Genomic DNA, 25,096 nt, shown 5'->3' on the forward strand with positions numbered 1-25,096 from the left:
ATATTAACTTAAAAAGCAATTTTAGTAATAAAGGTATTATAGTAATTTTTATTTAAACTTAATAAACCCGCTTATTTTAGAAACCCTTAGATAGATTTAGGGAAATTAAATACTTAGATTGTTTAAGCACTTAGTTAAAATATATAAGCAATTACTTTAATTATTAAGGTTTTAAGTTTAAGTTATATAAAAAATAGTTTTTAAAGGGGTTTTTAATGCCTATAGGTATATATATATACTTAATAAAAGACTACTAGTATATAAATTATAGCGTTAGTATTTGTAGCAAGCTGATTAGTCTATTAGGCCTATAGCTATAAGTAGGCCTTAGAGGGATGCAGCCTTTAGCTGCTTCCTATAACCAAGTAAGCAACCCACACCCAAATAAACACCAACATCCCCAAACACACATCGTATTCGAATACGTGACCTAGCTAACAGAAGAGGTACTTACAGTAAGCGGTAGCGAACAAGGTTGCAGGGATATTAACAAGAATAGCAATAGGGGCGTAACCCATGTAGGTGAAGGCCTCCCGGCCATAGAATATCAAGGCGACAAGCCTTGTGCCTAGGTCTCTTGCGAGGTTGGTACTAATTGTGATATCGGCGAATCCCCACACCATATTCCCGTAAGCGAGACCAATGATGAACGGTGCTGCGTATGGTGAAACGAAAGGCTATGAGCCGGTCAGTCATTGTTCCAAGCAAGGGTTTAGAAAGAGTCAAGAGACAGAGAGTTGCGCTCAGTCCGATTAGGACTTCAACAGCAAGTAGGGAGACTCTTCACGAATATAACTTACATTTGCTGGATCCAAACAGCTCCAGATTATAATTCCGATGAAAGAGTCGACAAAGAACTCTGTCATGAAGACCCATCCTAAATTTGTTTGATTTGGGTTAGGAAAGGAGCACAGGATCGAGGCTGGTGCTCCATTAGCAACCAGTGGTTTTCCAGCTGCCAGAAACTGCTCGTTTGCGAGTTGTATCTCAGGCCAGTACATTCCCATAAGAACCAACCCAGCTATGAAAGCGCCGAATATCTGGCTGAAGATATAATATGGCACCTTTTTCCACGGGAAGCCTTGCCAGAGCGCAAGAGCAATCGTGATAGCCGGGTTGAAATGGCCGCCGCTCGTTGATGCGCAAGTGATAATGGCAAAGGCAATGCCAACTGCGAACGCCCATCCGATCTGGAAGATACTGCCAAACGCTGTGACTCCGAGAGGGTTCTCTAGGTTCAATGTAAAAGATGCGATACTAGCGATACCCGGGAAGACATAAAAGAATGTCCCTGTGGCTTCCGCCATGCACTCCCTGAGCCATCGCGGTCGAGCATGTTCGAAGTCGAGAATGCGCTGTGAGACGGGTTTCCTCTGCACGACCTGGCGACTGACGTGACCGACGACAGCTTCTGTAACACCGATTTCAAGGTCGTTGGTCTGGAGGCGGTTGATATCCGACATTCTGAGGGACGAACGGTCAGAACCCCAACTCGAGAGTTGAAAGAGTGCTGGAGAATAGCGGTAACCGTTTTCTGGAAAAGTTCAAGTTAAATTGATTGTCACGGTCTCAAGCAAAGAATCAGACCCCCCTTTCTATGGATGAGATTGGGGGCAAGCACATATTGTAGGCGGCGGCGGCGGAGGGGCAACTCAAGGATGAGCATGCCGTCCTCGAACATCCGCAGCTCCGGCGTCATTGATCTTGAACAGGGCCAGGCAATACTTTGGTGGCACCAAGAAGCACGTACTGCTAATTGCTTACAGCACGGACAATAGGATGCGGTGTCCCTGGCCATTGTGGTTCATCCGGGAAAGGCTTGCCGCACTAGTGGCGACTGGGAACACACTTGTTGATGCCATCACAATGCCGAGGTTCCCTTCGACGCTACTACGACATCCCATTGGTCGTGACGCGGAAGGGCAAGGACTCGACCTGGGGTAATTCGTGGGGAACGAAGTTGGAAAGGGGCCAGAATCTGGGGAATTTGATGCTACCGAATGTAAAAGGACCGAGGATGGGTCAAGCCTCCCCGAACTAGGGCCATAGTTGAAGAAATATCCGTAAGGATACGCGCCTGAAACTCGGCACTGAGCACTGGTTCTAGATCGAGCATGACATTTTGACTCTTTTCTCGTTTCGCGGCTCAAATCTCAGTATGCAGGGCTGTCGAGAAACCGCGCCTGCAAGAACATCAACGTGCAAAGTAATGCTGCAGTAAATAAGGTTAGGAGTTCCAGTGACACCCCCACGGCAGCCACAGCAGCCAGTCTTTGTGGTTCCCGAAGGCCAAGGAAGCTTATACCCCTCGGAAGTCGGCACGAGGCCACTCCTGCGTTCCAAGAGACCGATTTCTTTCACTAGCTGGGGTTATGCCATCGTGCGGGGACCGAGAGCACGGCAGGAACTCTTCCCTGGACAAGTGGATTCAAGTAACTCAAATACTGCGCTAATGTGGATGTCCTGCTTGACATAGGATATTGATACGCCGTGAAATGACGGGTCACTTCGTTCTGTGAGACTGTTGATATGTAATTGTAATCTGTGATACCTTCATTTTAGGTTCATCGTTGTCAAATTTCGAGTGACACTGATTACGATGTGAGGCAGACAGACGGCCGGTTATTAGGTTAAGTCCGATGCAGCCGGGGACAAACACCGAGACTGTAAACATCATTTCGATGCAACCCCGCTTCGTTACTCTTTGGACCGGTTAAATAGTTGCGTCACTGTGTTTTGCGAAACTCGCTAGAAGTAGACAGACGGACTGAACCTTTCACAACCATCACCTCTCTAAACAACTCTCTCCCAGTCCACCATTCCATAAATCATGGCCCAGTTACCAGTACCTCCCAAGCTCAAGGAGAGTCTAGCGAATTCGAAATGCGAGTACCGCCAGCTTGGAAAGAGTGGCCTTCGCGTCTCGGTGCCAATTTTTGGCTGCATGAGCTTTGGTGATCCAAGGACTCTTCCGTGGGCGATTGGTGAGGCGGAGGTCAGTTTGTGAATGCCCGAACAACTAGGTCAATTCTGTTACTAATTGATTATTCAAGGCCCTGCCACTTCTGAAAAAGGCCTACGATGAGGGTTTGAATACATGGGACACCGCCAACGTCTACTCGAATGGGGTAAGCGAGGAAATCATTGGAAAGGCCCTGAAAAGCTTTGGCATTCCGCGACATAAGATTGTCATTCTCAGCAAATGCTACGGCGCCGTCGCAGAAGACCCCGAAGGCCGCTATGTTATGCAGAGGGACCTCTTCCAAGCGTCCAAGGACTACCAGAACCAGTTTGGTCTAGGGCGATCTGCCATATTCAACCAGGTCGAGGCTTCACTGAAGCGTCTCGACACTCCGTACATTGATCTGCTCCAAATCCACCGCTTTGATGCCACAGTACCAATCGAGGAGACCATGAAAGCCCTTCATGACCTTGTACAGAGCGGCAAGGTCCGTTATATCGGTGCCTCCAGCATGTGGGCATATCAGTTCGCGCAGCTTCAGTTTTGCGCTGAGAAAAATGGGTGGACGAAATTCATAAGTATGCAGGTGAGTAATTTGCAGACCCAGGCTGTATAAAGATCCCTTCACACCTCTTTTTTATTTGCTTCTGGTTTGGCTAATAATAATCGCAATAGAACCACTACAATCTTCTGTACCGTGAAGAAGAGCGTGAAATGAACAAATTCTGCGACGACACCGGTGTTGGTCTCATCCCATGGGCACCTTTGTGCCGTGGCCACCTTGCACGACGGCCCGACGAGTTCGGTTCAACAGAACGCAGCAAGGGGGAGAAAGCCAATTCAGAAATTCCTGAGACGGATTTGGCAATCATTAAGAGGGTCATTGAGACTGCGGAAAAGAAAGACTGGCCAATGGCGCATGTGTCCTTGGCTTGGATCAATGCCAAAGTCACCAGCCCAATCATTGGCTTCAGTAAGGTGGAGAGAATCGACCAGGCTGTCACAGCGAAAGGGAAGGTTCTGACCGAAGAGGAGGTCAAGTACTTAGAGGAGCTCTACGAGCCGAAGAAGATCTCGGGTCACACATGATTGTCAAATGCGGATGTCAAGCACTTACTACTGTCAAGAGAGGTTACAAAAAGGATATGGAGAAGAAAAGTCATTATGCAATAAAGACTGTGAAATTTTTAAGCTAGAGAAGTCTCTAAGAGTTGTTCTTCCTCTTCCTCTTACTCTTGAGAGTATATCGCCATACTACGGCTTCCTTCATCATGATAGGAGTGTTTGATTATAGGGCATCACCAGCGACGCCATCGCTTGCTCAGCTCCAGAGAGCTTTCGCCTGTTTTCTCTGGGTCCATGGGGTAACGCCTTGCAATGTCCCAGGTAGGACCTGGTTAGGCTATCAGTCTGCAGGTCTCTGGGCACGTAGAGCGTGATCTGAATACATGATGGGGCTTGACCAAATGCATTAGTGTTGACTTTACAAACTCGCATAGTCCCTGCGGAGCTCAGTCGACGTGCATGTCCTGTCAAGAGATTCAATCAATGCCGGAATTGAGTTCCAGATTTGGTTTGCCCTGATAAGAGTCAAGTCTGTGAAATAGCCAAGAGAAAGTTGACGGAAGTTGATCTTCTTCTGAGTTCAGATCATGTGCTACTTAAGTATGTCGGATTGGTAGCAGCTAATCTGCGTTCGTAAGGTGCTTACTTGCATGGCTCCGGATCCCATTGAAAGCTGGACGAAAGGGCCAGGCAAGAGGGGGCAGAAACAAAGCTGTTCTCATACTGGTAGGATGTGTTGTGTTCCATCAGGTTGCTCCTCTTACCTTGGCGATGCTATATAGCGTCATATCTACCTCTGAAAAATCCCGATGTCTCAGACCCTTCCGAGGTCTGACCTGGAGTTCCCCGCAGTTGAACACCTGCCTAAAGCAGAGGGTTCCTCAGGAACGAGGCGGTTGGGCAAGGTAAAGGTCACATCCCTGCTCACCATGACCCGAGGTGCCCGAGATACCTGGTACGTGCCTGGGTAGTCAAAGCTACGTGCTACTGAACCCTAAAGATGCGCCAATACTAAGCGGTGTCCAGCTGCAGGTGGGGGAGTAGTATCCAGAATCAGGACGAACAGTTATCGACACTACTTGCCTGCAGTGCAACCGCAGTGAGGCGTCCGCTTTGGACGAGAGGCCGGAATCTGCACAGGAACCATTGCACCGTAGTGGCTGATCCGTTGGATTAACATGAACTTGACGCCGAGACTGACGCGGTGAATCTAAGCGGAAGGGTGCGTGCATAGTCATGATGTATCCATATATCTAGCCCCCTGTGGGTTCAATGTTGCTCCCGCCGAACAAAGATTCTCGACAGCAACACCGATTCCTTCACACACATGAGGATTCTGAGAAGCTTTTAATTTTTGCTTCACTTTCACCTCCCAAGATGCTGTCATATCTCTCGGTAGTGCTGACTTTGGCATGCCTAGTGTCCCGGAGTCTAGCCTCTCCCACCTCTAGTAGACAATTTTCCACCGTCTCGAAGAAGCAGCAGGGCAGCGGCACGCTGGTAGCGCCCATCCCTCCACTCCAGGACCCGTGGTATACCGCCCCTGATGGTTTTGAGACCGCGAAACCAGGGGACATTTTACGAATTCGCGAGGCTCCAGGAAATCTTACTTCGCTCGCTAGCAACTGCTCCTCCGCGTACAACATTCTCTACCGGACGACCAACAGTCAATACAAGCCTGACTGGGCTGTAACCACCGTTTTTGTGCCTGTCACTGTCTCCCCGGCTCTTCTCTCGTATCAGATCCCATACGACTCGGCCTGGCTCGATGCGAGTCCTAGCTACGCTTTCTATACCACTGACGGTACTGACTCTCTCAGCGACATTAGCACGGGCCTGTCATCTGGCTGGTTTGTGAATGTTCCGGATTATGAAGGGCCATTTGCCAGTTTCACTGCCGGGGTCCAATCTGGACATGCAACTATCGATTCAATACGCGCTGCTTTCAATGCGCACGAAACGCTCGGGCTGGATAGTGGAGCGAGATTTGCCATGTGGGGCTACTCAGGTGGTGCTCTAGCAAGCGAGTGGGCGGCCGAACTGGCGGTTCAGTATGCGCCAGAGGTCAGTTCCCTGTCTTCAATCCACGCTTCATCTAACTTCCTTGGCCTCTTATCTTCCTAAGCGGACTGCATCGTGACTGGCATTGGGTAGAAGCAGGAGCCCTCGTCATCTGGAACCCTCCGCCCCTCGAATGGCGCCTGAGATTCTGGAAGCTCTTGTGAAAGCTGATTCCTGGCGCGTAACAGATGAACTTCAGTGGTGCTGCTCTCGGAGGCTTGACACCTAATGTGACGAGCGTTTTGTACACTATCAACAAGTCCAATGCAATTGGACTGGCTCCGGTAAGTTGACGTACCGGAGCGTAGTGCCCAACCTCTCAAATTACTTGCTGACATGATAATACGCATAGTCTTCTTTTTTGGGACTTTCTAGTCAATACCCTACGGAGAGAGAGTTTTTGCTCTCGAGACTGAAAACTGAGGGCCCTTTCAATGCAACCGGATTCTTAGCAGCGCTCAATTGTACGTACAGCTTGATACCAGCTGCGATGCTTCGCTGGATACACAATTTGCGCTCAATTCCATCGCGTGTAACTAACATAAATAGACACCGTGAGGCAGGCATCCGCAGTATATGCTTATCAGGACATTGGGGACTATTTCATCGGAGGCATCGCTGATATCACAAGTCCTTCGATAATAGGGATTATAGAAAAAGACGGGATCATGGGCTACCACGGGGTACCACAGATGCCCATATTTGCATACAAGGCTATCGAGGACGAGATCAGTGTTATTGCAGATACAGATGCTTTGGTGGATAGGTATTGCAACAGTAAGCCTCGAAAATCCAGCCTTGGCGATGTATGCGATTATCAAAGCAGTAATGCTGACATTTCACGTGGAGTCGGTGCCAACATCTTTTATCAACGTAACACCGCTGGTACTCACGGGCCGGAGAATAGCAACGGCCGCCCCAGGGCATTGCTTTGGCTCACTAGCGTTCTCGGTGGCACATATGCCCAAAACTATCCTGTTGCGGGCTGTAGCACTCAGAATGTGACTATAGACCTCACAAGCTCGACGGTCAAACGAAAGAGCCCCCGAAACGACCACGTTCGGTCCTGGATGGATGCTGCATGAAGCGTCATATATATATATATATATACTTCAAGCCTAGCACGAGTAGTTAGACACAAACAAAATGAAAAACCAACGCAATGTATTCTTTGCATCAACGTCCTTTGTGAAAGGTGCTAGTGAATGTCATTCCCCTATTTTTGTGCGAGGGTGAAAAGATTGAAGGGGCTTCTATAGTTGGGCTAAGCGCGAATCGCTTCACTATTGTAGGGTTACGAACCGCCTCGCTATCATCAGGGCAACTTGACAACCTGCTCAGACCAGATTGGAATAGTGAGGGTCAAAAGAATTGATTATGAAAGGCAGCTGTCTCGAACCAGGTATCAACGGTACTATTCTATTTACGTTTTGCAGAGTAGCTTCGCTCTTATGTCGACTCAGGACATGATGCATACCTTCACAAGTCCAAATTTAGTGGGAGCTAGCCTCACACGTTGCAGGGCTAGGTGCTGGAGTACTAGATATGCAAGAAGAAATGTTAAAAATGTTTAGCCAGGAATCTCCGAGTCCAAGACTCTGCTGCTGCGACTCAGGACCTACATACAAACTTGTGCCCACCGCATCGTCTACGGTATGCATGCCACACGAGCTACACGTGCGGAGGAGTGCGAACCTTTTCCCTGACTCATACGGAATAGAACGAAACTTCCGTCCGCTGCCGAGTTGGCGTCTCTTTTTGGAACCACAAAACCGGAAGATGTTATACTTGAGGTCGAGGAGCATATCAAAAGCAGATTGTACTGCAAGTCTCATGAAACCTGGATTCCGTATTGCTATGATATAGATAATTCCATGTCACACTGGCCATGTTACAACATATCCAGCCTGCACTATGCACAGAGACTCATTGACGCCACGACACTTTTGTTCTGTACCGTGTTTGATCAGCGAGAAGACCACGCATCTGGCAGACACGACAATGGACAATATTCAACTGACCGTGGGATTTTGACGGCTATCCGATGGCCGAAAGAAAACCCGTGATCATGAACGGATAGGAAAAGAAAGCAATGTTTTCGAAAATTAGAATTCCGAAAGAGAAAAAAAACCGCCATAGCCAGCACGAAACGAGGACACAGGCCTGCGGGCTTTCAAGAATCTGGCTGCTGCTCATAGAGACGAAGCACGCAAGATTTCTCGACTCAGCCCAGTAAAGCCCCGGACTCTTTGTGGGTTCCGGAATCAGGCAACTCGCCGTGCATGGGGCTGAGTTGAGATTTGTACGTAACTTGTTGCAAGATCGAAACCCTGCACATAGTCTTCTTGCATTAGACGTGTCCGAACGCGTGAGAAATATAGAGGGTTGAAAACTCTGGCGGCGGTGGCCCCACGGTCGATTTGCTGTCAACCTATAGCCACTTTTCTAGCCACAAGGATACTCTAGGGGATCCGCTGCACTTACAAGTCAAAATCCTGCGGTGAGAGGGCTATAGTACTACAGAGTTTCACATTCACCCCTTTTTAGCCGCATACACGACTGGCCATGTACTGACACGTCAGATGAGCTGAACTAAATCGCGGTTGAAATTGGTCCGCCTGAACCGTGCTCACCTTGCTCGCCAACGAACCTCAGCTGTGGATCTCCGGTGGAGTCAGAACGGACCCCTAAAATTCCTTTGCGGTGATCTTCTCGACACGTAAATAACTTTCGGGCTCGTGGGGAAAGAAGATTTGATTCTGTCGACATTGCCTGAATTCACCGTCAGCAGCCATGGCGTCGGAATCGGTAACCCTCTTGCAAAACGCTCCTGGTCTTCCGGACGTGCCAACTATCAAGGATGACGACACCTTCGCCGAGATCTCGAAGAAGCTAGCACTGTGAGTCGATCATTTTATGTCGTTCTTTGCGGTCAGGCACGGTGAAGGTCGAGCTGACTTGAACAACTCTAGCTACATCATTGAGGCTGTCGACTCACCTTTGAGCTGGGAAGACCTTCGTAGCAGCAAGCACCTCCAGCCACTTCAACCGCTTATTGACTACCTGGCCACGGAATGTCATCACAATGCCATCGTCGCCGCTCTGGTCGCCCTGAAGGGCCACTTCAAGGCCATCGAGTCTGATGATGACTGCGGCATCAACGAATCGCGTGGTTTTGCCAGCGAACTGGTGGCTTGGCAATTTGTTCTGACGCTGTCCAAGCAAGATGCTCTGGAATACTTGCTGTTTGAACTGCGCGATGACGACGAAGATGATGATTCCGATGATGAAGAAACTGGCCTCTTGTCTCACAGGAGTCGCCCTGCACACACCAACGGCCGAGTCGCTCACCTCATCAACGGGCATCGGAACAGCAATGGCAACGATGTGAATGGAGACGACAACAAGGCCAATAATGGCGAAGGCTTCTCTGAGCCGTTCATGAATCTCAATACTCTTGAGATCGCAGCCGTTTCCGGAGCCAAGAAGTTCCTCAGTCAGCGAGCTATCCAAGACATCGTGGATGGTATCTGGTACGGAAAGATTGTCTTCTGGAACAGGCTCAGGGTGAACGCTGTAAAGAAGCCGCGCTTCCACAGCAAGAACTCTGGGGACTACTGGTGCCGACTACGAGTACCTCGGTACATGAAGATATTCGAAATCTTCTTTTTCCTCTCTTTCCTGGGGCTGTTTTATATCGTGTCCCTGGAACGAGTCAAGGAGTATGTCACTGGATGGGAGGTCTTATTTTACGTCTTCGTTCTGGGTTTTGTCTTTGACGAACTGGACGATTTCGTTGAGTCTGGCATTTACTTCTACGCCACAGATATCTGGTCAATGTGGGATATTGGCATCGCACTAATCGGCATCGCTTTCTTTGTGCTACGTATGATCGGCTTGAGCACTGGTAGCGACACGACCATGGAATGGGCGTTCAACATCTTGGCGCTCCACTCGCTGCTTCTGACTCCGCGGATTTTCTCACTGGTCAGCCTGAGTCCTTACTATGGTAGTCTCTTGCCATGCTTGAAAGAGATGGGCAAGCAGTTCATCCGCTTCTTGGGATTTACGTTGATCATCTATCTTGGATTCTTCACCACCTTCATCATGCTAGCTCGGGGGCATTATCCGCTGGACGCGCTCTCCATTACCGTGCTAAAGGCTTTCTTCGGCGCGGGTGTTATTGGCTTTGACATAGCTAGACAAGTCTCGCCATACCTTGGACTACCGGTGATGATCGTCTTTGTGTGTTTGACCAACCAGCTTCTCATCACCTCCATGATGGCACACATTAGCAATAGTCTGCGTCAAGTACTCGACTCATCTCGCGAAGAATACCTTTATGTGTATTCAGTCTATGTCCTGGAAGCAGTCACTTCAGACAAGCTGACTTATTTCCAGGCTCCGTTCGTAAGTGTTACTCCCTGCTAACAAATACCACCGATTCACATCTAATGCTAAATATCTCCAGAATTTAATCCCAGTGGTCTTGTTCCGACCCCTTCTCTTTGTTGTCTCGGAGACGACAGCGCATAAGATACGCATAATCCTGCTCAAAGCAACCCACGTCCCCTTCATCGGTGCTATCTGGGTATTTGAGCGCTGGGAAGCCCTAGCCATGCAGCGTGAGGAGGCTGAACGGGCGGCAATGAGTTTCGGCTTCGATGCTCTCGATTCCGCAACAGGCACAAATCAAATTCGGCCGATCAAGGGAAAAACCAATACCGCGTCATCAAGCAAGAAACACAGCCTCACTAAGACTGGAAAACTGAAGGTGCCCGCAGCTCTGCTATCTCAAGCGTCTAAGAGGCCAACAAAGAAGACTGGGGCTTCCCAAGACACCAATGGAAGGGTCAAGACGACATCCACTACTGTTGCTGCGCCGCCAGCGTCTGCTTCGCCAGTGGCCGCAACGCCAGCATCAGCAAAGGGTCCTGCTGCTGAGACAGCGACAGGACCAGCCACACAGGCATTAAATACGGCTGACTTGGGCGAAATGATGCGCATGTTGAAGGAATTGAGCACCCAGGTTGAGGAAGTGAGAGCCGCGTTGGTGAAGCACGACCAGGGCCCATCCGATTAACGCATCAGCGGGCGAATTGAGACATTGGTGCAGCTCAAAATTTCATCTGCATGTTGTCCACAACTACCGAGGAGGAAAAGTCCACTCAGGTCATCATGCAATCCAAAATGGTTCCATGCTGGACAATCCGGTGCCATGCATAAACTGGAACTACAGTAGAAGACCAACCACTTGGTCCAGTCTCGCGGTATATCTAGGTTCGCAAACTGTCTATATGATGACGATTCTGTACTCGATGGAGATAAAACCTTCAATGTGACGACAGGGCCATAGCTAGGTAGACCATAGAAGACTAAGCACTTAGGCCCATCTCAAAGTTTGACATGCAAGACCATATATAGTGTTACCTGAAAAGTCTCATAGTAATTCAACCTCAATTACGCTCTCCACAGCTCCAGGATGTCGGAAAATCTGAAGGATTCCAAAACCAACTTCGCCCAACAGCTTTTCCCAACCCCTTTCAGTTCTCTCGAATCCAGACGTGAGGTTCATGAGCTGTAAGTCAAGCGTTGTCATTAGGCTTGTTGCTCCCTTGTTTGGTAATACGACCTCGTATATCAGAAGCTTCGAATAGCCCTTAAGCATCGCCGTCTTTATGTTCTGGAAGATCCGCTTGCACTCCCCGTCTGGCCAATCGTGCGGAACCGCATGCAGAAAGTAGGTCCTTGCACCCAGCAACGGTTGCGGTTGAAAGAAATCGTATGCCATTCTCTCAATTCTTGGGCTCAGTGCCGTTTTCGCATGGGTGGAAACTACCTCTGGTAGATCCTGCACAACTAATTTTGCCGAGGCTGGCAGGTTTGGGTGCTTCGCAAGGAACCGAGCAGTGTCAAGCCCGTGTGCTCCACCAATGTCCACAAAGAGAGCTGGCCCTGAACTAGACAGATCCGCGCCTTGAACAAGACCAGCTGTATTATAGACCTCGGTCCAATCCATTTTATGGTTAGCGAGGGCAGTCATTAGCCCAATAAAACTCCCACCGACTGAAGGGTTGCGTTGGCAGAGGTCAAAGAAGTCACTCCCGAATAGATCAGTATAATTATCAAATTTTGCCTTATCAAGAGGTTCTTGATAGCGATGCTTGGCGAGAAAACCTGCGAGGTTTACGCCGCAGGGAATAGTGTGATCCAGTCTGAATAATTGAGTTAGCAAGGTTTGCCTCGGAGCTAAAGAGATGTAGTATGTAGCAATTTTACATTGAACTCGGTTGCACATTCCAGATCCATTGTACGCGGTCTGGTATTACCTTCCAATGTCCAAGTAGCAAGACCACTTTGTCACCGGGTCAATGGTGTCACTGACCAACAAATAACATCTTACACTTCATGGTGATAATAAATCTCGAACTTACCCGCATTGTACAGAAAGACCGATGTTAGTGGTGTCCTTTCCTATGGCTTTCGCAAATGGACTGAGCTTCCACGTGTCGACTCCGGTCTCCTCCAGCACATTTGTTGCAGCAAGATGTCTCAAGAACCGGCCTTTGAAAATAAAAGATGAGACACATGGTTCAATGGTTAAGGGAAGAATTTGGACTGACGAAGGAGGTTTGGCTGCACTGGAACGTTACACATATCTATGACCCCGTCCAGAGTCTGAATATCTTCATTATTGTCATGTTTGGCGGCCCATGTGGACCATATACCGAGATCTTGACAAATTTGTAGTCCCGCTATGAGCACTGGCGTCTCAAATGATAGAGCCCATGATCTTTCGAATGGAGTTTCTATACGAGCCAAAAGCCGCCTTGCCGCCTCCTTTGCTTCGTAACGATCAGCGTTTGTATCAAACGACTGCCCTGAGATGGAGTCGAGCACTTCGACCACGTTGTGGGGCTTGGTATCCATTTAGATGGTGATGAGCTTGGACACTTCATCGAGAGAGTGCGGAGGAAAGATGATAGCCATAAAATCAGCATCAACTTGATCAAGGTAAGGTGCTTCCGCTCTTTCATATCCCTCAAATGCCAACCCACCAGGGTCAATACTCTCTGCCAGGCACTAACACCGGACAACGTTTGCGAAGCAGCGCGATATATGTGGATATCGCGTGACTTCTTCTCTCGGCATCCATAAATACTGACTTACAGTGGACCCTCCTGCTCCCAAGGGTCGAATAATGTTTTGACATGAATTGACATGAATATGACAGCTCTCCATCTCCACTTCCCTGCAGCGTATTCTCTTCACGCCAGGCCCAGTTCTGTCAGCCTCTGATTTAAGGGATCTGATTCATTGACTGGGATAGTCCTGCATGTGCGTGTACGCGTACCTGGATGACATCTTCGCTAACTCCTGCCCAACGCAACCAAGAACACGTTCACAGGACTCGAAGCGGCTACGCTCCGAACTCAAGAAGTGCTTGTGACTGGGCCAGTCTAGCCAACCCATGCCCTCACGCGAGGAAGTCCCGTTGTCATACTCGAATTTGGAAAGATCGCCAATGAGTAGCTCACGAAGACCCACGCGCACTGATTATGTGTAGCATCGAAGTGAGGGGTGTGCAGGCACAATGATAATTCCTATTGACATGAGAGGTTGTATTTGAAACTACATGGATCAAGAACAGGCGCCTTTACCGTGATCGACAGGCCGGATACTACCTCGTTGGTATGCCAGAGTGGGTACAAAGAGTAAGCACTATTCACTATGCTGTTCAAAAGATTGGCCAAGACCGTTGCTGACCATCAATTTTCGGCAGTCGCAATGAAGACATTCTGAAAACTATATTTCTTTTGCTTTTCACCACTGTCCTGAGCTCGTGAATTTGAAAAGTAAATGCCTAACGCCCAGTATGGATGTAGCAGTTCTTCACAACATGAGTCTCCTCCAAGCAGGTCTCGCTTTGGTGTCCTTGTCTGTACTCTTGTATCTGGTAACCGCAATCCATTCGTGGTATCGCCTTCGGCACATACCAGGGCCTTTCTTTGGTCGGTTCTCATATTTGTATCTGGCATATCTCCAACAAAGTGGTCGTCAGTACTACAGTAAGCAGCTTCCAGATTCAATTTTAGATTACCCCGGTGAAATCACCTGCTTTACCGGCAGTCTGCTTCACTGCTTGGATCGAAGCACTTTGTCAGACTGCAACTTTCGAGACTAGGCATGTGGTGGCTGCTTCGACATACTTTTGATCAAAGCTTTTCCCTCAGTGACTTGATTGCTAACCCCAAATGCCGCAGTCTACCGTGATGAGCTGACAAAGTTTGGACACTTGGTTCGCGTCGGCCCGAACGAGCTCACGACAGACGACCCCGATGTCCTCCGCAGATTAACCTCCGCCAGGGCCCAGTACACCCGAGATGCCTGGTACACTGGTGGTCGTTGGAACCCATATACGTACAGTATGTTCACAACGCTGGATACCAGAGCTCACGATGATATCAAGGCGAAGACTGCAATCGGTTACGGTGACAAGAACTCGGCATTGGAGCCGGGTGTTGATGCTCAGATCACATCTTTCGTGGGAGTTGTCCGAAATAAATACCTCAACGGCGCAAAGCTCCTTGACTTTGGGACGCTGACATCATATTTCACCATGGATGTTATCACGAAAGCCGGGTTCGGTGAAGCGTTCGGGTATCTTGAGAAAGAGGAAGATCTATTTGACTTCCTAGCCGGGGTCCGTGATAATTGTCAGTATATCCTTTATCCCGGTGCGGTTGCACGACCGCATTTTCCTTTTGAAGACTTTTTCAAAATGCGTCGACTTGAGCTTCGTAGCAGGTGACTAACGTAGAAAAGGGCAATTCATGGGTATCACATTAGACGTCCCTTGGCTTCGAGACATACTCTATTCGTCCGTTTTCCTCAAGCTGCTCGGTCCCAGGATGACAGACGAAAAGGGTTTGGGCAAACTTATGAAGTAAGTTGTTTCCTAGTTGCCCTCTGCACCTCAGGATAAGAATATTGACACCGAGTACCAGAGTAGGCCACGATGTTATAGAGAAGAGGATGGCGAAGCCGAAGAGCGCGCGCGTAGACGACATGCTGGTAAGTAATATGCCGACTGATGAGACCTATGAAGATGTTTCCAATGCTCTCAAGACAGCTGGATTCGACTAACGCTAAGTTTAGGGCTCCTTCTTATCCCACGGTCTCACCCAGGATCAGTGCGAGAACGAGGCTCTCTTCATGATCGTCGCTGGATCTGAGACCACAGCTTCCGTCATTCGCGTGACCGTTCTACACATTCTGTCCGCACCTATGGTGTACCACCGTCTCAAAAACGAAGTCAAGGAAGCAATCAAAGACGGTAGAGTCTCTCATCAACCTATCAAAATAGAAGAAGCGAAGCGTCTTCCCTATCTGCAGGCGGTGATATATGAAGGAATGCGTATGCGTTCACCTGCCCCAGGGTTGTACCCCAAGGTCGTACCAGCAGGAGGTGACACCCTTTGTGGCAAGTTTGTCCCTGAGGGAACGGCAATTGGCATGAATACCTCAGCGATGTTAGCAAGCACGAGACATTTTGGGGAGGATGCCAACCTGTTCCGTCCCGAAAGGTTTCTCGAGGTCGATGACACGAAGAGGTCTGAGATGCAGCGAAATGTGGAGTTGATCTTTGGAAACGGCCGTTGGATGTGTGCAGGAAGGCCGGTAGCGTTTATGGAGCTGAACAAAATCTTCTTCGAGGTAAGCACATTTGGATTGCGTGAGACAAGAAATCCGAGAGCAGGCTCTGCTCAATGCTAACATTTTTGGCAGTTATTCCGCAACTTTGACTTGCAACTAGCCCATCCAATGACGCCCTGGGACTCTGCTAGCTGGCCTGTCTGGGTCGACGAGAACATGGAATTGAAGGTCACGGAATCTGCGTAGAAGGTATCGGGATCAAATGACTCGAACTGCCAGCTTAGGCTCCTTGAACGACACGATTCTCCTTTTCTCATATTTTCCTAGCTCGACATCATCGTTCCTCTGGGCTTATTTCTGTCCAAGGTATTTAGGCCGGGAGGGATCTGATTTGAGTGGCCGTAAGGCACTAGTCAAGTGAGACGGCTATGGTAGTTCTGAGGTTGGTAGCAGAGATGAAGTGTGCAGTTTTAGCAGGCGCATGGTGTCGACTAAACAACCAAGGGCACCAATGAGAGAAAATATCTCATCAAGCGTGTATGTATTGAGGTAAATCATGGAGATAGCCTACACCTTAGGGATGGCTGCCAAAGTAATACGTGGCGGCGGAGTCGCAACTAATGTGCGCCTCTACACTTCCTCGCGCTCCGTGGTCAAGCTTGAACAGCACACCGTTCACCGTTTGCAACTTCCCTTAGCCCAAGAACAACGCGTCGAGGTGGAGAGAGGTTGGCAAAATTAATTATATCCATGGGGCACACTCATACCTTGGAGAGAGATGAGGCGGGTACGGAATAGTAAATGGAGTGGTTGTATCCATCCAATGTGTCAAGAGTCCCTGCGATGTTTGATTCTCCTTGGCGGAGAGGACGTGGTCACAGATCTCTTCCGTCGTCCTGATCCTTCTCTTCTCGTGGGCTGATTAGGCGCCTGCTGGACGACCTCATCTTCAGCATCGCCTGAGTCCTCTCCGTCCTCGTTACTGCTTGTTTTATCCCAATCCGACTGGGGTTTATCATCGAGGACCCTGCGCGAAATCTCTGCCATGAGCTTTTGATAGCCAAGGTCCTCTTCTTCGTCCTCCACCTCATCCAGGACCACAGCCATGGAATGAGGTGGCGAAGGCTTGACGGCCCTGAAATTATTTCTATGTACAATGGAGCCTACCGGCACTGAATGAAGGTCAGTTTCAAGATCTTCAAGCTCCCAGCCAGGCTGCAAAGGTAGAACGTATTGCGGCCTCCAAGATGGATCGTTCATGTTCGGCGGGTCAGACAAGACGTTCAGGTTGAGATGCACGGTTGGTCCGTCGCCCGGAGGTGAAAGGGCGATGACAGCCTGGGCTAGCTTGCTTGAAGGATCAGGTGCCGCTTCCAGGTCGTCGGCGACCTCCCACCATGTACCCTCGTCTTTGCGCATCTGGCTCCTCGTGCCGCGAGCCCTCGTCAACTGTCGCAGCTCCTGCACTATAAGTGGTAGTCGCTCGCGATTTGTTAGTATCGCTGAGAGAACCGGCCGTCGTGATTCATGAAGGTGATGTATATCAGGTAACCCGTGTTGGCTGGTATATGACGGGTCACGCCGGCGAAGCTGGGTTTCCAGGTTTTGGATTCGTAGCTTGACCGCGTTTAGTTGTTGTGCAGCTTCCGCGATGATGCTGATCTGCAGGTCAATGGGCATCCGTCCTATGTATTTGAGGTTCTCGGTGAAGGCATTCGATTCGCCGGGTGGCGTGAAATTATGTTTTCGCTGTAGGTGCGTGGTAAGCTGGTTAAGCACGAGATTGTCCGGCAACTGACCACAACCAGGCCACCAGCACGGAAATTGATTCAGCGGAACGCCAACGGCCGCCAGCTCTGCAGCATGGTGTCTTCTTTTATGCCTTAACATTGAATTCTGTGAGAGCTCGAGACCACAGAATACACAGGTGGCGACCAAATGCCGGCCATCGACATCTCCGGGGTGCAGTCTTGGACGGCCGACGCGTCGCCTGGCCTTAATGGTCCCTTCGGGGATTGGTGCTGGGGCTTGGTCATGCGCCACAGCGCGAAGGGAGCTCTTGGGGGGCGAATGCAAACCTCCAGATGCAACGGATGCATCTGGTGGTCTGACCGGGGGACTTGCATGGCTGAACTCTGAGCCTCTGCTTGAAGGGTGGCCGTATTGCCGTGCTGATGTGTTTGTTGTCGACACATCCGTAGGCCTCGTTTGTCGTGTCGCCTCCGAGAACTCTGTTACTGATTCCCGTGAACCTCCTGAGGTCTTGCTGACCTGGCCGGCTTGTTTCGTTCCCTCGTCAAGGAAGGCGCGAATTCGCTGCTGCTCGGCCAGTTGACCCCTGGCAAAAGCAAACGCGATCTCAGAATCCATCAGGCGACGCTGGCCAGCGGCAAACCCTTGAGCATAAGTTCCCTCCCTCTGTGCTGAAGACGCCTGGTGCTTAGCAGCCTTTGCTTGGATGCCCGCCTCAAATCCAGCCGAGTATCCTGAGTCGTAGGCTTCGTTCAGGAGTTCCTGCTGCCCAGCATTTTCGAACCGTCTGATACCTTCGAGTCCATTCATGTTCTCCGCCGCATATTGCTGACCGGTAACTGGACTGTGAATTGTGAGCAAGTTGGCCTTCTGGGGCCTAGTTTTAGGGGGGACGAACTCGGATGGTATCCCTGATGATGCACGTTTTACGAGCCAGAGCATCTTCCGATAGAGAGTGAGAGACGCAGGGTCTTGGCGATTACTAGATCACAAACATGTGTTAGGACCAACCCACTGTGAGACTTGACGAAGAGAGGGTATAAATCCATAAAACGTACTCGTCAGGGCTATTTGAACCATACATGAGCACATGCACAGCAGCCGAGGCAGCAAGCTCAACAAAGTCATCATAGGACCCTAGAGGTTGTTCCTTCCGGCGCCTCACATCTTTTGCGAATGCTTGAATCGCCTCATTATTGGGATGACTGTCAATCCTGCTACTTAGTATCCAAGGCCGTCGATCAAGAGTTACACCTGGGCGTGATAAACAAAAACAAGGGACAAGAAAGGGAAAAGAACGGGGCGGCGGGTACGGTACAGAGGGAGACCTGAACACGAACCCTTGATCAAGACCCTTCTCCTCTGCCAGCAGTTGTATGAAAGCGTTTCCGACAGCATCCTCAACAGATCTATTCGACTCTCAGGTCAACATGAGTGAACGGAAAACAAAGCCGTTGTGTGGATGTGGTCGCGGTCATGGTCTCACAGGGGGTTTGGCCCGTCGCCGTTTGACATTCTTTCAGCCTGACTCTGCATCATGCGCGCGGCAGGGCTCTACCAAACCCGAAGCATGCTCGAGACAATTCGTTGAAGAAAGATCAAATCCAGTCAAGCATCTATCTGGACTTCGACATCGGTCGATCGTGCATCTAGTCGAGGGCCTCAAGGATTTCGGACGTGAACAAAGACGAAGCACAGACGTTGGCGCCCCACCTCCCACGACCCATATGGGAAGCTTGTCCCAGCTGCAGGTGGGCGCTAGTGGGGATTCGTCTGGCAGCAAGGACGGACAAGCGAGGTTCGTTGGGGTGAGATCGTAAGGAACTAGCTGCAGTACCTGACTTTTAGGTACGTACTTCATATGTGCAATTCGATGGAGTGCGAAATTGTGAACAGGTGAATTGTTGAACTATAGGGGAAAATGCACCTACACCTTCTAAGCATAGTGCACAACTATAGCCTAGGGGAATCATGTAAAGCAGCTCAAGAGGTCACGCGAACGGAGAGCTTTCTCCTGCTCTGATTCATCCATTTCTCCGCCAGGACCCAGCGTGCCTATCGTCCAGGCCGGCAAGCTGTGGTGGAGGCTATTAACATCACCGTCATCTATCTAGGTACTCATACAGGACCGGGAGCGCTACTCTTGACTCCGTCCTCGTCCGAAAGAATTTCCTAAGACCACCGTTTCGTACAATAGATATGTGTGAACCCTCGGAACTCCTCGAAATTTCAGTCAGTCGTAGAAAGAATAGGAAACATAACCGCCCGGCATCTCTACTGAGGTCTTGAGTCCTTGATGTGCAGGTGCTTCGTCCACCGGGGTAGCTTTCTGTCCCGCTCGTACATGAAGCCGCAGTTGTTGCATAGAGTCTGTCGACTGGCGTTAGCATCTCCCAAGAAATAACAGAAATATCTCATCTTGGGATGGGTTTTTTCGAGAACTCACCCTTGGTCCATGGGGCCCATCACGAACGGCCCAAACACTGGTGCCCCATACTCTACAGTGGTAGCATCTCCATGTGAACCGCTCTTGTTCCGTCAGTGTGCCGCCACCGCCATAACCGCCACCGCCGCCGGCACCAACATCAGGTGTGAACCTGCCTCCCGGCGTGCTAGCCCTCCCCAGCGGGGACAGGCTCCTGAATCGCCGCTTCTTCTTGCTCCGCTCGCCGCGCCCCATCCGCTCCTCCTCCTGCTCGATCAGACCCGTGAAGCCAAAGCCAGCAGGCACACCGCCCATCATGCCGGTGTTGCTCGAGAACCGCGCCGTTTCGCGACGCAGTCGCCTTATCTGCCTCTCTCGGTCGCCCTCACGCTTCTCGATCTCCTCCTTGGACAGTGTCTCAATCTTAGGCTCCCACTCGTCCGCCAGATGCTCCGGGTCATACCGCCACCCAGCTCGCTCCCCTTGCGCCGTGATAGCTGCGTCATTTGGGAAGTCGCCGCTATTCATGGCGCTTGCGCCCACCCAGCCGGATATCACGCCGCCGGACTCGCAGGCTTCCTTCTTCAGACGTAGGACAGCCTCATAGATCGCGTGTGTCATCGCTGGAACCCATTCGCCAGTCAAGCCAAGATCAGCGCACGTCTGCTTGGAGAATGCTTCCGCAGTTCCTGCGGGGTGGAGGAGCGACCATTCAAACTTGTCTGTGTATAGCTGGTGCCCGAGGTTGATGCTCAAGTTGATGATGCACCGGTAGGTATCTTCAGGGTTGAGGTCGTCTGAGTCGGCTGTGACATGTTCCGCGGTCGCGGTGACCTGGGCGCTCGTCTCCTGCGTCGGTGCAGTCGTAGCTCCAAGGACTGGTGTCGACGTTCCGAGGGCCGAAGGCGTCGCAGGCAGGTGGGACAGACCGCTTCGAACAGGCGTATCAGGCCCGGTGGAGCCAGATGCCTTGAGCAGAGGGGTAGGTGGTATGCTGGTGCCATTTTGCCGAGGGCCTGATTCACTACTGCTGGCATGTGAGTGGAAAAGGGGATGTAGGGCGACGCCGGCGTATTCCTCAAGCTGGGTCCTAATTTGCTTGCTGATCTCGGCAATGGCCAGATTCCTGTTAGGTAGGTCGAGGTCTTGAACAAGAGTTGCCGCAAACTGATCCGTGGTCATCAGCGTCTCGTGCAGATTCCACAAGAACGTATCTCGGAGCTTGTATGGAATGGTCATCTCGCCCGACTTGTACTGCGGCGCCGTGTAGTCAATGCCTGGCATGTTGGGGGCCGGTGGAGGATGCGCCGGGAGAGGCGTGAAGGCTGGGATGTCGAGGTCGATGCGGATGGGGATGAGGGTCAGAGGTAGGCAGGATTGCGCGTAGTTCTGCATGTCGGAAAGGCCCTGCCTTGACTTGTTCATCCAGTCTCGGTATACGCCTTGCACCTCAACGGGCTCGTAGATCTCCTTGTCGAACTTGTCGCCGGGGTCGAGCTGGGCGCTGCTGTCTTCGCGACGCAGACTGCGCAGTCCGGTCGGCCGCCGTCGCGAGTTGTCGTCGTCGGAGACATCATAGTCGTAGCCGTCTTCTGCATAGTTGATGATTGTGGTTCCCCGCTTGGTAGTTCGAGATAGAGGGCCTGATGGTTGCGAGGAGGGAAGAACAGGCGTGAGGAGCGAATTCCTGTAGGCGCGCAGTCGGGGCGCATAGGTGGAGAAGAAAGCTTGGGGCTCCTCTCTCACCGAAGCCGACGACATTGTAACCGTGTGTTGAAGTAGGTCTTTGGGGGGATGCTGGAGGAACCTTGAAGAGGTGCTATCGCATGGGGACGGTCGCGAGCGCTGGCGCTACAAAGGGAGGTCGAGGACGAGGACAGAGAAATAGAGGGCTTCCGGGTCAGGCTGGGCCCGGCGGCGGGGCTGCAGCTTGCCGCAGAGCAATCAATTGGCACCAGATGTGGAGATGAACGGGTTGATCTAGGGAAGCAGGGAGTAAAAAGATAGCAGAGGTGGTTGTAGTGGGCGACAATGACGACGAGTGGATTACATGCGAACGATGGATGGATGGATTGTTCACTGCAGTTTTTTTGCTATCGCGTTGTCGACCAGCTGAGTCGCGCTCAAGCCAGCAGCCGCTAGAGGCTCCTCCAACAGCCAACAGCGGGGGGTCCTTGAGAGCGCACGGACCACATGTGCTTGTTCCTAAGCAGCCTATCTGGGTACCAAGGTACTTCCAAGATTGCTGGTAGTCTGGGGGCCACCGCACACAGCAGGCAGCGCAAGTTGTCCTACCTTGGTACAGTAGGAGAAGACACTTATAGATGGTGCCATTCGGTATTGTTCATAAACGACTTGAGGGTTGGTATCCAGGATAATAGAAGGAGGGCTCATCAGTGCATCATTCCGAATGAACCGCCGGTTGAGCCTTCTTGCGGCGTCTGGCCTGTCCAATCGTGTATTAAGTCAGGCCATTGTGTAATGCTCACACGGTTCCTGGACCGGCTTGGAGCACCTGTATATCGGACACTGTACGATCTCACAGCACTCCTTTGCATTAAGAAGCTAGAACACGTGGTCACTGAGCCCTAGGGACACATGGGAGGCGTTCCCTGTGTCCGTCGACTGAAGCACGCTCCGGAACATCACCGTCACAACTGCACTCAGAAACGATTGACCAGAACATCTGATTGGATTGGCATATGTGAGTTGACCTAAATGAAGTGTTCTCGAGATCGACCTGAATCCCGCATAGACCCGAATTTCGCTAGCTCTCAACACACATCACATTTCTACAGCTCCATCTCAGCCTCGGGCACAGCGTGTTCGGGTTTACCTGTAGCTTGGTTAGTAACACATCATATGGTCCCAGATACCTTATCCAGCCGTACTCTTCGCTTGCTTCCACTCCTCTACCCATGCCTTCACAAAGGCAACCTCCTGCGCCTGAGCATCCTTGACTGGAGCAGGAGGTAGGTCTGTTGTAGTCTGATTGGGAAACAGTCCGTTTTCGTCCCAATGGTGCACGCCATCCTTGATCAATATGAACGGCTCGCTCGTAGTGGACACCCTGTCTGGCAGGCCGATAGCATGAGGAGTCGCTTGTCTCCAGGGGTCTTTTTCGCCATCAACAATGGCCAATCGCGGGTATGAGATATTGAAACCTCCCCATTGGTTGATGCGCTCGACCTTCGAGGAGGTGGTGATGTTGAATGCCTCTTTGCAGATGATCGATGAGTAGTCGAGATCAATAAGGCGAGAAATGAGAGGGAGCTGGTCTTCTGGCACGCCCGAGCCGGTCTGAAGGTATCCCCACTCAAAACAGTATTGCCAAGGCCATGCCCTCCAAGTCTGTGTGATATCATCTTGCTTGTAGAAGCTGGAGTCATAATTGGTCACACACTCGTCCTGGCTCAACCCCCGGGACGCGCAACTGGCAACGACAGTACTGTTGATGTAGCCAATGTAGTTGAGCAGCCGGTTGGTAAGCGTGTCGACCTGGTCCTCATACCCTCCTGCCTTCAGGATCTCGACTGCCTCTGCCTTTCTTGACACTGTGGCATTGTAGACAATCGCATCACTAGATATGGTGTCGCAGTAGACTCCAAAGCTCGTGTCGTTCAAAGCCGGGTCCCAGTTGGTACTTTGCAAACCAGCAATACCTCCCTGGATGGAGCTCGCGAAGTCGTCGTCTCGGGTGACGTTGCCGAGCCCGAACACGTCCTTGACCCTCTGCACCCACTCCGTCCCGTTCTTGCCAATGAGGATGTTGTCCACGACGTTGGTCAGCTTCTGGGTCGTGGTCGCACAGTCACCTGGGGCAAAGAGCCTTGCTGCTTCGTAGTAGGCCCAATAATCATAGATAGCCTCGGTGACTCCGGAGCTCGAGATGGCTCCCCAATAGACGTCCGGGTAGAGCTTGCGGAGGAAAGCCACAAATGCTCCAGCATAAGACCCTCCATATGCGATGTAGGCGGTACTGGCTGACGTGAGGTCGAGATCCTCGAGCCCTGGGAACTTTATGTTCTGGGCAAAATAAGCCATGTCAGCCAGGGCCTGGTCCGTTGTGAGGAATCGCAGGCTCTCGATGCTTAGATCAGAAACCGGGAAGCTAGTGCCATAATAGCGATGTTCTAAAATGACTCCCAGCCCACCGGTGGCTTGGGCGAGTATGGATACGATGCCCTTCTGGAGGAATGGCAGGCGGCCAACACCGGAAGTTTCTCCGCTCTGTAGGACGATGACAGGCCCGCCTTGTTGATAGTGGCTCGCATCGAACCAATATCTCAGATTGAAAGTGTCATTGGTCTGGGATTGGCCCGAGTTAGCGACCCGGTGGTTGAGTTAGGTATAGAATCAGCAACTTACGTGTGGTTCATACAAACTATCATTATGAAAATGATCGATGGGCACCGAGAGGTTGTGAGCTGGGTACAATAGGCTCGGGTCCGTGTCGGCGGCAGCAGCAGCAATGGCAGGGGCGGCCTGGAAGCTGCTGTACTTGTCCTGCAGCAAAGCCTCGCCTGCTGCGATGTTTTCAAGCTCGCTGACAGAGAAGGCGGTGCGGAGACACTCGGCACCCGTTGCAAGAGCCAGTGCCCCGACAAGGAGGGTCTTGGTGGTAATCTTGCTCTCCATGTTGGCCGGTTCAAAGGCAAGACAGGCCGACAGACAGGCACACTCCCAGCTCGAGCGATCTTGACTTGCTCGGTGCGGAAGTTGCAAAAGGTGTTGATATACCTCTCAACAACAATTGGGGAGTGAGTAGGGAGGGGAACAGACAAACTCACCGAGTCTCTGATGCTGCTGCACACATGAGGAGGCGTGCAGTTGTGGTGTGTGCGTGTGCGTGTGTGTGATGGGCTGCAATCCCGGGACATCCAACGCGACCTCCGCCCGAGCCCAGTGCCGGTGATACTACGTCGCGATCGTATTCACGGCAACCAAAAAAGCATATCACAGCACCACCGCGTCAAAAGAGGACAGGATATGCAGGCGAGAGAGCCGGTGGCGGCCGTGTCTGGGCGGGATTGCTGGATGAGTCGGGCCTCTGGGTCGATATCGTGCTCGCGCCTATCCTTGATGGGGCAGGTGAGATGGCTCCCCCAGGCCCCCCACCCACTTGGCAGCTTGGGGGGAGCTCGAGCTCGAGCTCGAGCAGGCAGCAAACAGCA

The 25,096-nt window shown here is 51.1% G+C and overlaps 9 protein-coding genes across 9 annotated transcripts; 4 read left to right on the top strand and 5 right to left on the bottom strand.

Annotated features, from left to right (window-relative positions):
* Positions 1 to 434: 434 nt before the first annotated feature.
* On the bottom strand, positions 435 to 2,116 carry J7T55_012960 (Aquaporin-3; the record flags this gene model as incomplete). The annotated part of the gene is made up of 5 exons (XM_053141602.1): positions 435 to 677; positions 801 to 1,534; positions 1,588 to 1,703; positions 1,765 to 1,978; positions 2,074 to 2,116. The coding sequence occupies 5 exons, from the start codon at positions 2,114 to 2,116 to the stop codon at positions 435 to 437; spliced, it is 1,350 nt and encodes a 449-aa protein (XP_052995307.1).
* Positions 2,117 to 2,830: 714 nt separating this feature from the next.
* Positions 2,831 to 4,051, top strand: J7T55_012961 (ldo keto reductase; the record flags this gene model as incomplete). Its single annotated transcript, XM_053141603.1, has 3 exons — positions 2,831 to 2,995; positions 3,054 to 3,548; positions 3,638 to 4,051. 3 exons carry the CDS (start codon positions 2,831 to 2,833, stop codon positions 4,049 to 4,051), a joined length of 1,074 nt encoding a protein of 357 aa, XP_052995308.1.
* Positions 4,052 to 4,836: 785 nt separating this feature from the next.
* J7T55_012962 (uncharacterized protein) lies at positions 4,837 to 7,173 on the top strand (the record flags this gene model as incomplete). The annotated part of the gene is made up of 7 exons (XM_053141604.1): positions 4,837 to 4,982; positions 5,117 to 5,133; positions 5,448 to 6,091; positions 6,277 to 6,372; positions 6,441 to 6,552; positions 6,638 to 6,865; positions 6,938 to 7,173. 7 exons carry the CDS (start codon positions 4,837 to 4,839, stop codon positions 7,171 to 7,173), a joined length of 1,479 nt encoding a protein of 492 aa, XP_052995309.1.
* Positions 7,174 to 8,881: 1,708 nt separating this feature from the next.
* Positions 8,882 to 11,171, top strand: J7T55_012963 (ion transporter; the record flags this gene model as incomplete). The annotated part of the gene is made up of 3 exons (XM_053141605.1): positions 8,882 to 8,988; positions 9,061 to 10,498; positions 10,560 to 11,171. The coding sequence occupies 3 exons, from the start codon at positions 8,882 to 8,884 to the stop codon at positions 11,169 to 11,171; spliced, it is 2,157 nt and encodes a 718-aa protein (XP_052995310.1).
* A 357-nt stretch (positions 11,172 to 11,528) lies between these two features.
* Positions 11,529 to 13,018, bottom strand: J7T55_012964 (S-adenosyl-L-methionine-dependent methyltransferase; the record flags this gene model as incomplete). The annotated part of the gene is made up of 3 exons (XM_053141606.1): positions 11,529 to 12,303; positions 12,523 to 12,652; positions 12,712 to 13,018. The coding sequence occupies 3 exons, from the start codon at positions 13,016 to 13,018 to the stop codon at positions 11,529 to 11,531; spliced, it is 1,212 nt and encodes a 403-aa protein (XP_052995311.1).
* A 970-nt stretch (positions 13,019 to 13,988) lies between these two features.
* Positions 13,989 to 15,991, top strand: J7T55_012965 (cytochrome p450; the record flags this gene model as incomplete). Its single annotated transcript, XM_053141607.1, has 6 exons — positions 13,989 to 14,157; positions 14,353 to 14,805; positions 14,915 to 15,035; positions 15,097 to 15,163; positions 15,248 to 15,805; positions 15,878 to 15,991. 6 exons carry the CDS (start codon positions 13,989 to 13,991, stop codon positions 15,989 to 15,991), a joined length of 1,482 nt encoding a protein of 493 aa, XP_052995312.1.
* Positions 15,992 to 16,573: 582 nt separating this feature from the next.
* J7T55_012966 (uncharacterized protein) lies at positions 16,574 to 19,036 on the bottom strand (the record flags this gene model as incomplete). Its single annotated transcript, XM_053141608.1, has 4 exons — positions 16,574 to 18,479; positions 18,556 to 18,702; positions 18,838 to 18,906; positions 18,984 to 19,036. 4 exons carry the CDS (start codon positions 19,034 to 19,036, stop codon positions 16,574 to 16,576), a joined length of 2,175 nt encoding a protein of 724 aa, XP_052995313.1.
* A 735-nt stretch (positions 19,037 to 19,771) lies between these two features.
* J7T55_012967 (snf5-domain-containing protein) lies at positions 19,772 to 21,683 on the bottom strand (the record flags this gene model as incomplete). The annotated part of the gene is made up of 2 exons (XM_053141609.1): positions 19,772 to 19,867; positions 19,944 to 21,683. 2 exons carry the CDS (start codon positions 21,681 to 21,683, stop codon positions 19,772 to 19,774), a joined length of 1,836 nt encoding a protein of 611 aa, XP_052995314.1.
* A 1,031-nt stretch (positions 21,684 to 22,714) lies between these two features.
* Positions 22,715 to 24,560, bottom strand: J7T55_012968 (serine carboxypeptidase s28; the record flags this gene model as incomplete). Its single annotated transcript, XM_053141611.1, has 3 exons — positions 22,715 to 22,758; positions 22,814 to 24,230; positions 24,291 to 24,560. The coding sequence occupies 3 exons, from the start codon at positions 24,558 to 24,560 to the stop codon at positions 22,715 to 22,717; spliced, it is 1,731 nt and encodes a 576-aa protein (XP_052995315.1).
* Positions 24,561 to 25,096: the final 536 nt, after the last annotated feature.

This window comes from Diaporthe amygdali (assembly GCF_026229845.1).
Source record: "Diaporthe amygdali strain CAA958 chromosome Unknown NODE_9_length_1275696_cov_64_842800, whole genome shotgun sequence".
NCBI lineage: Eukaryota > Fungi > Ascomycota > Sordariomycetes > Diaporthales > Diaporthaceae > Diaporthe > Diaporthe amygdali.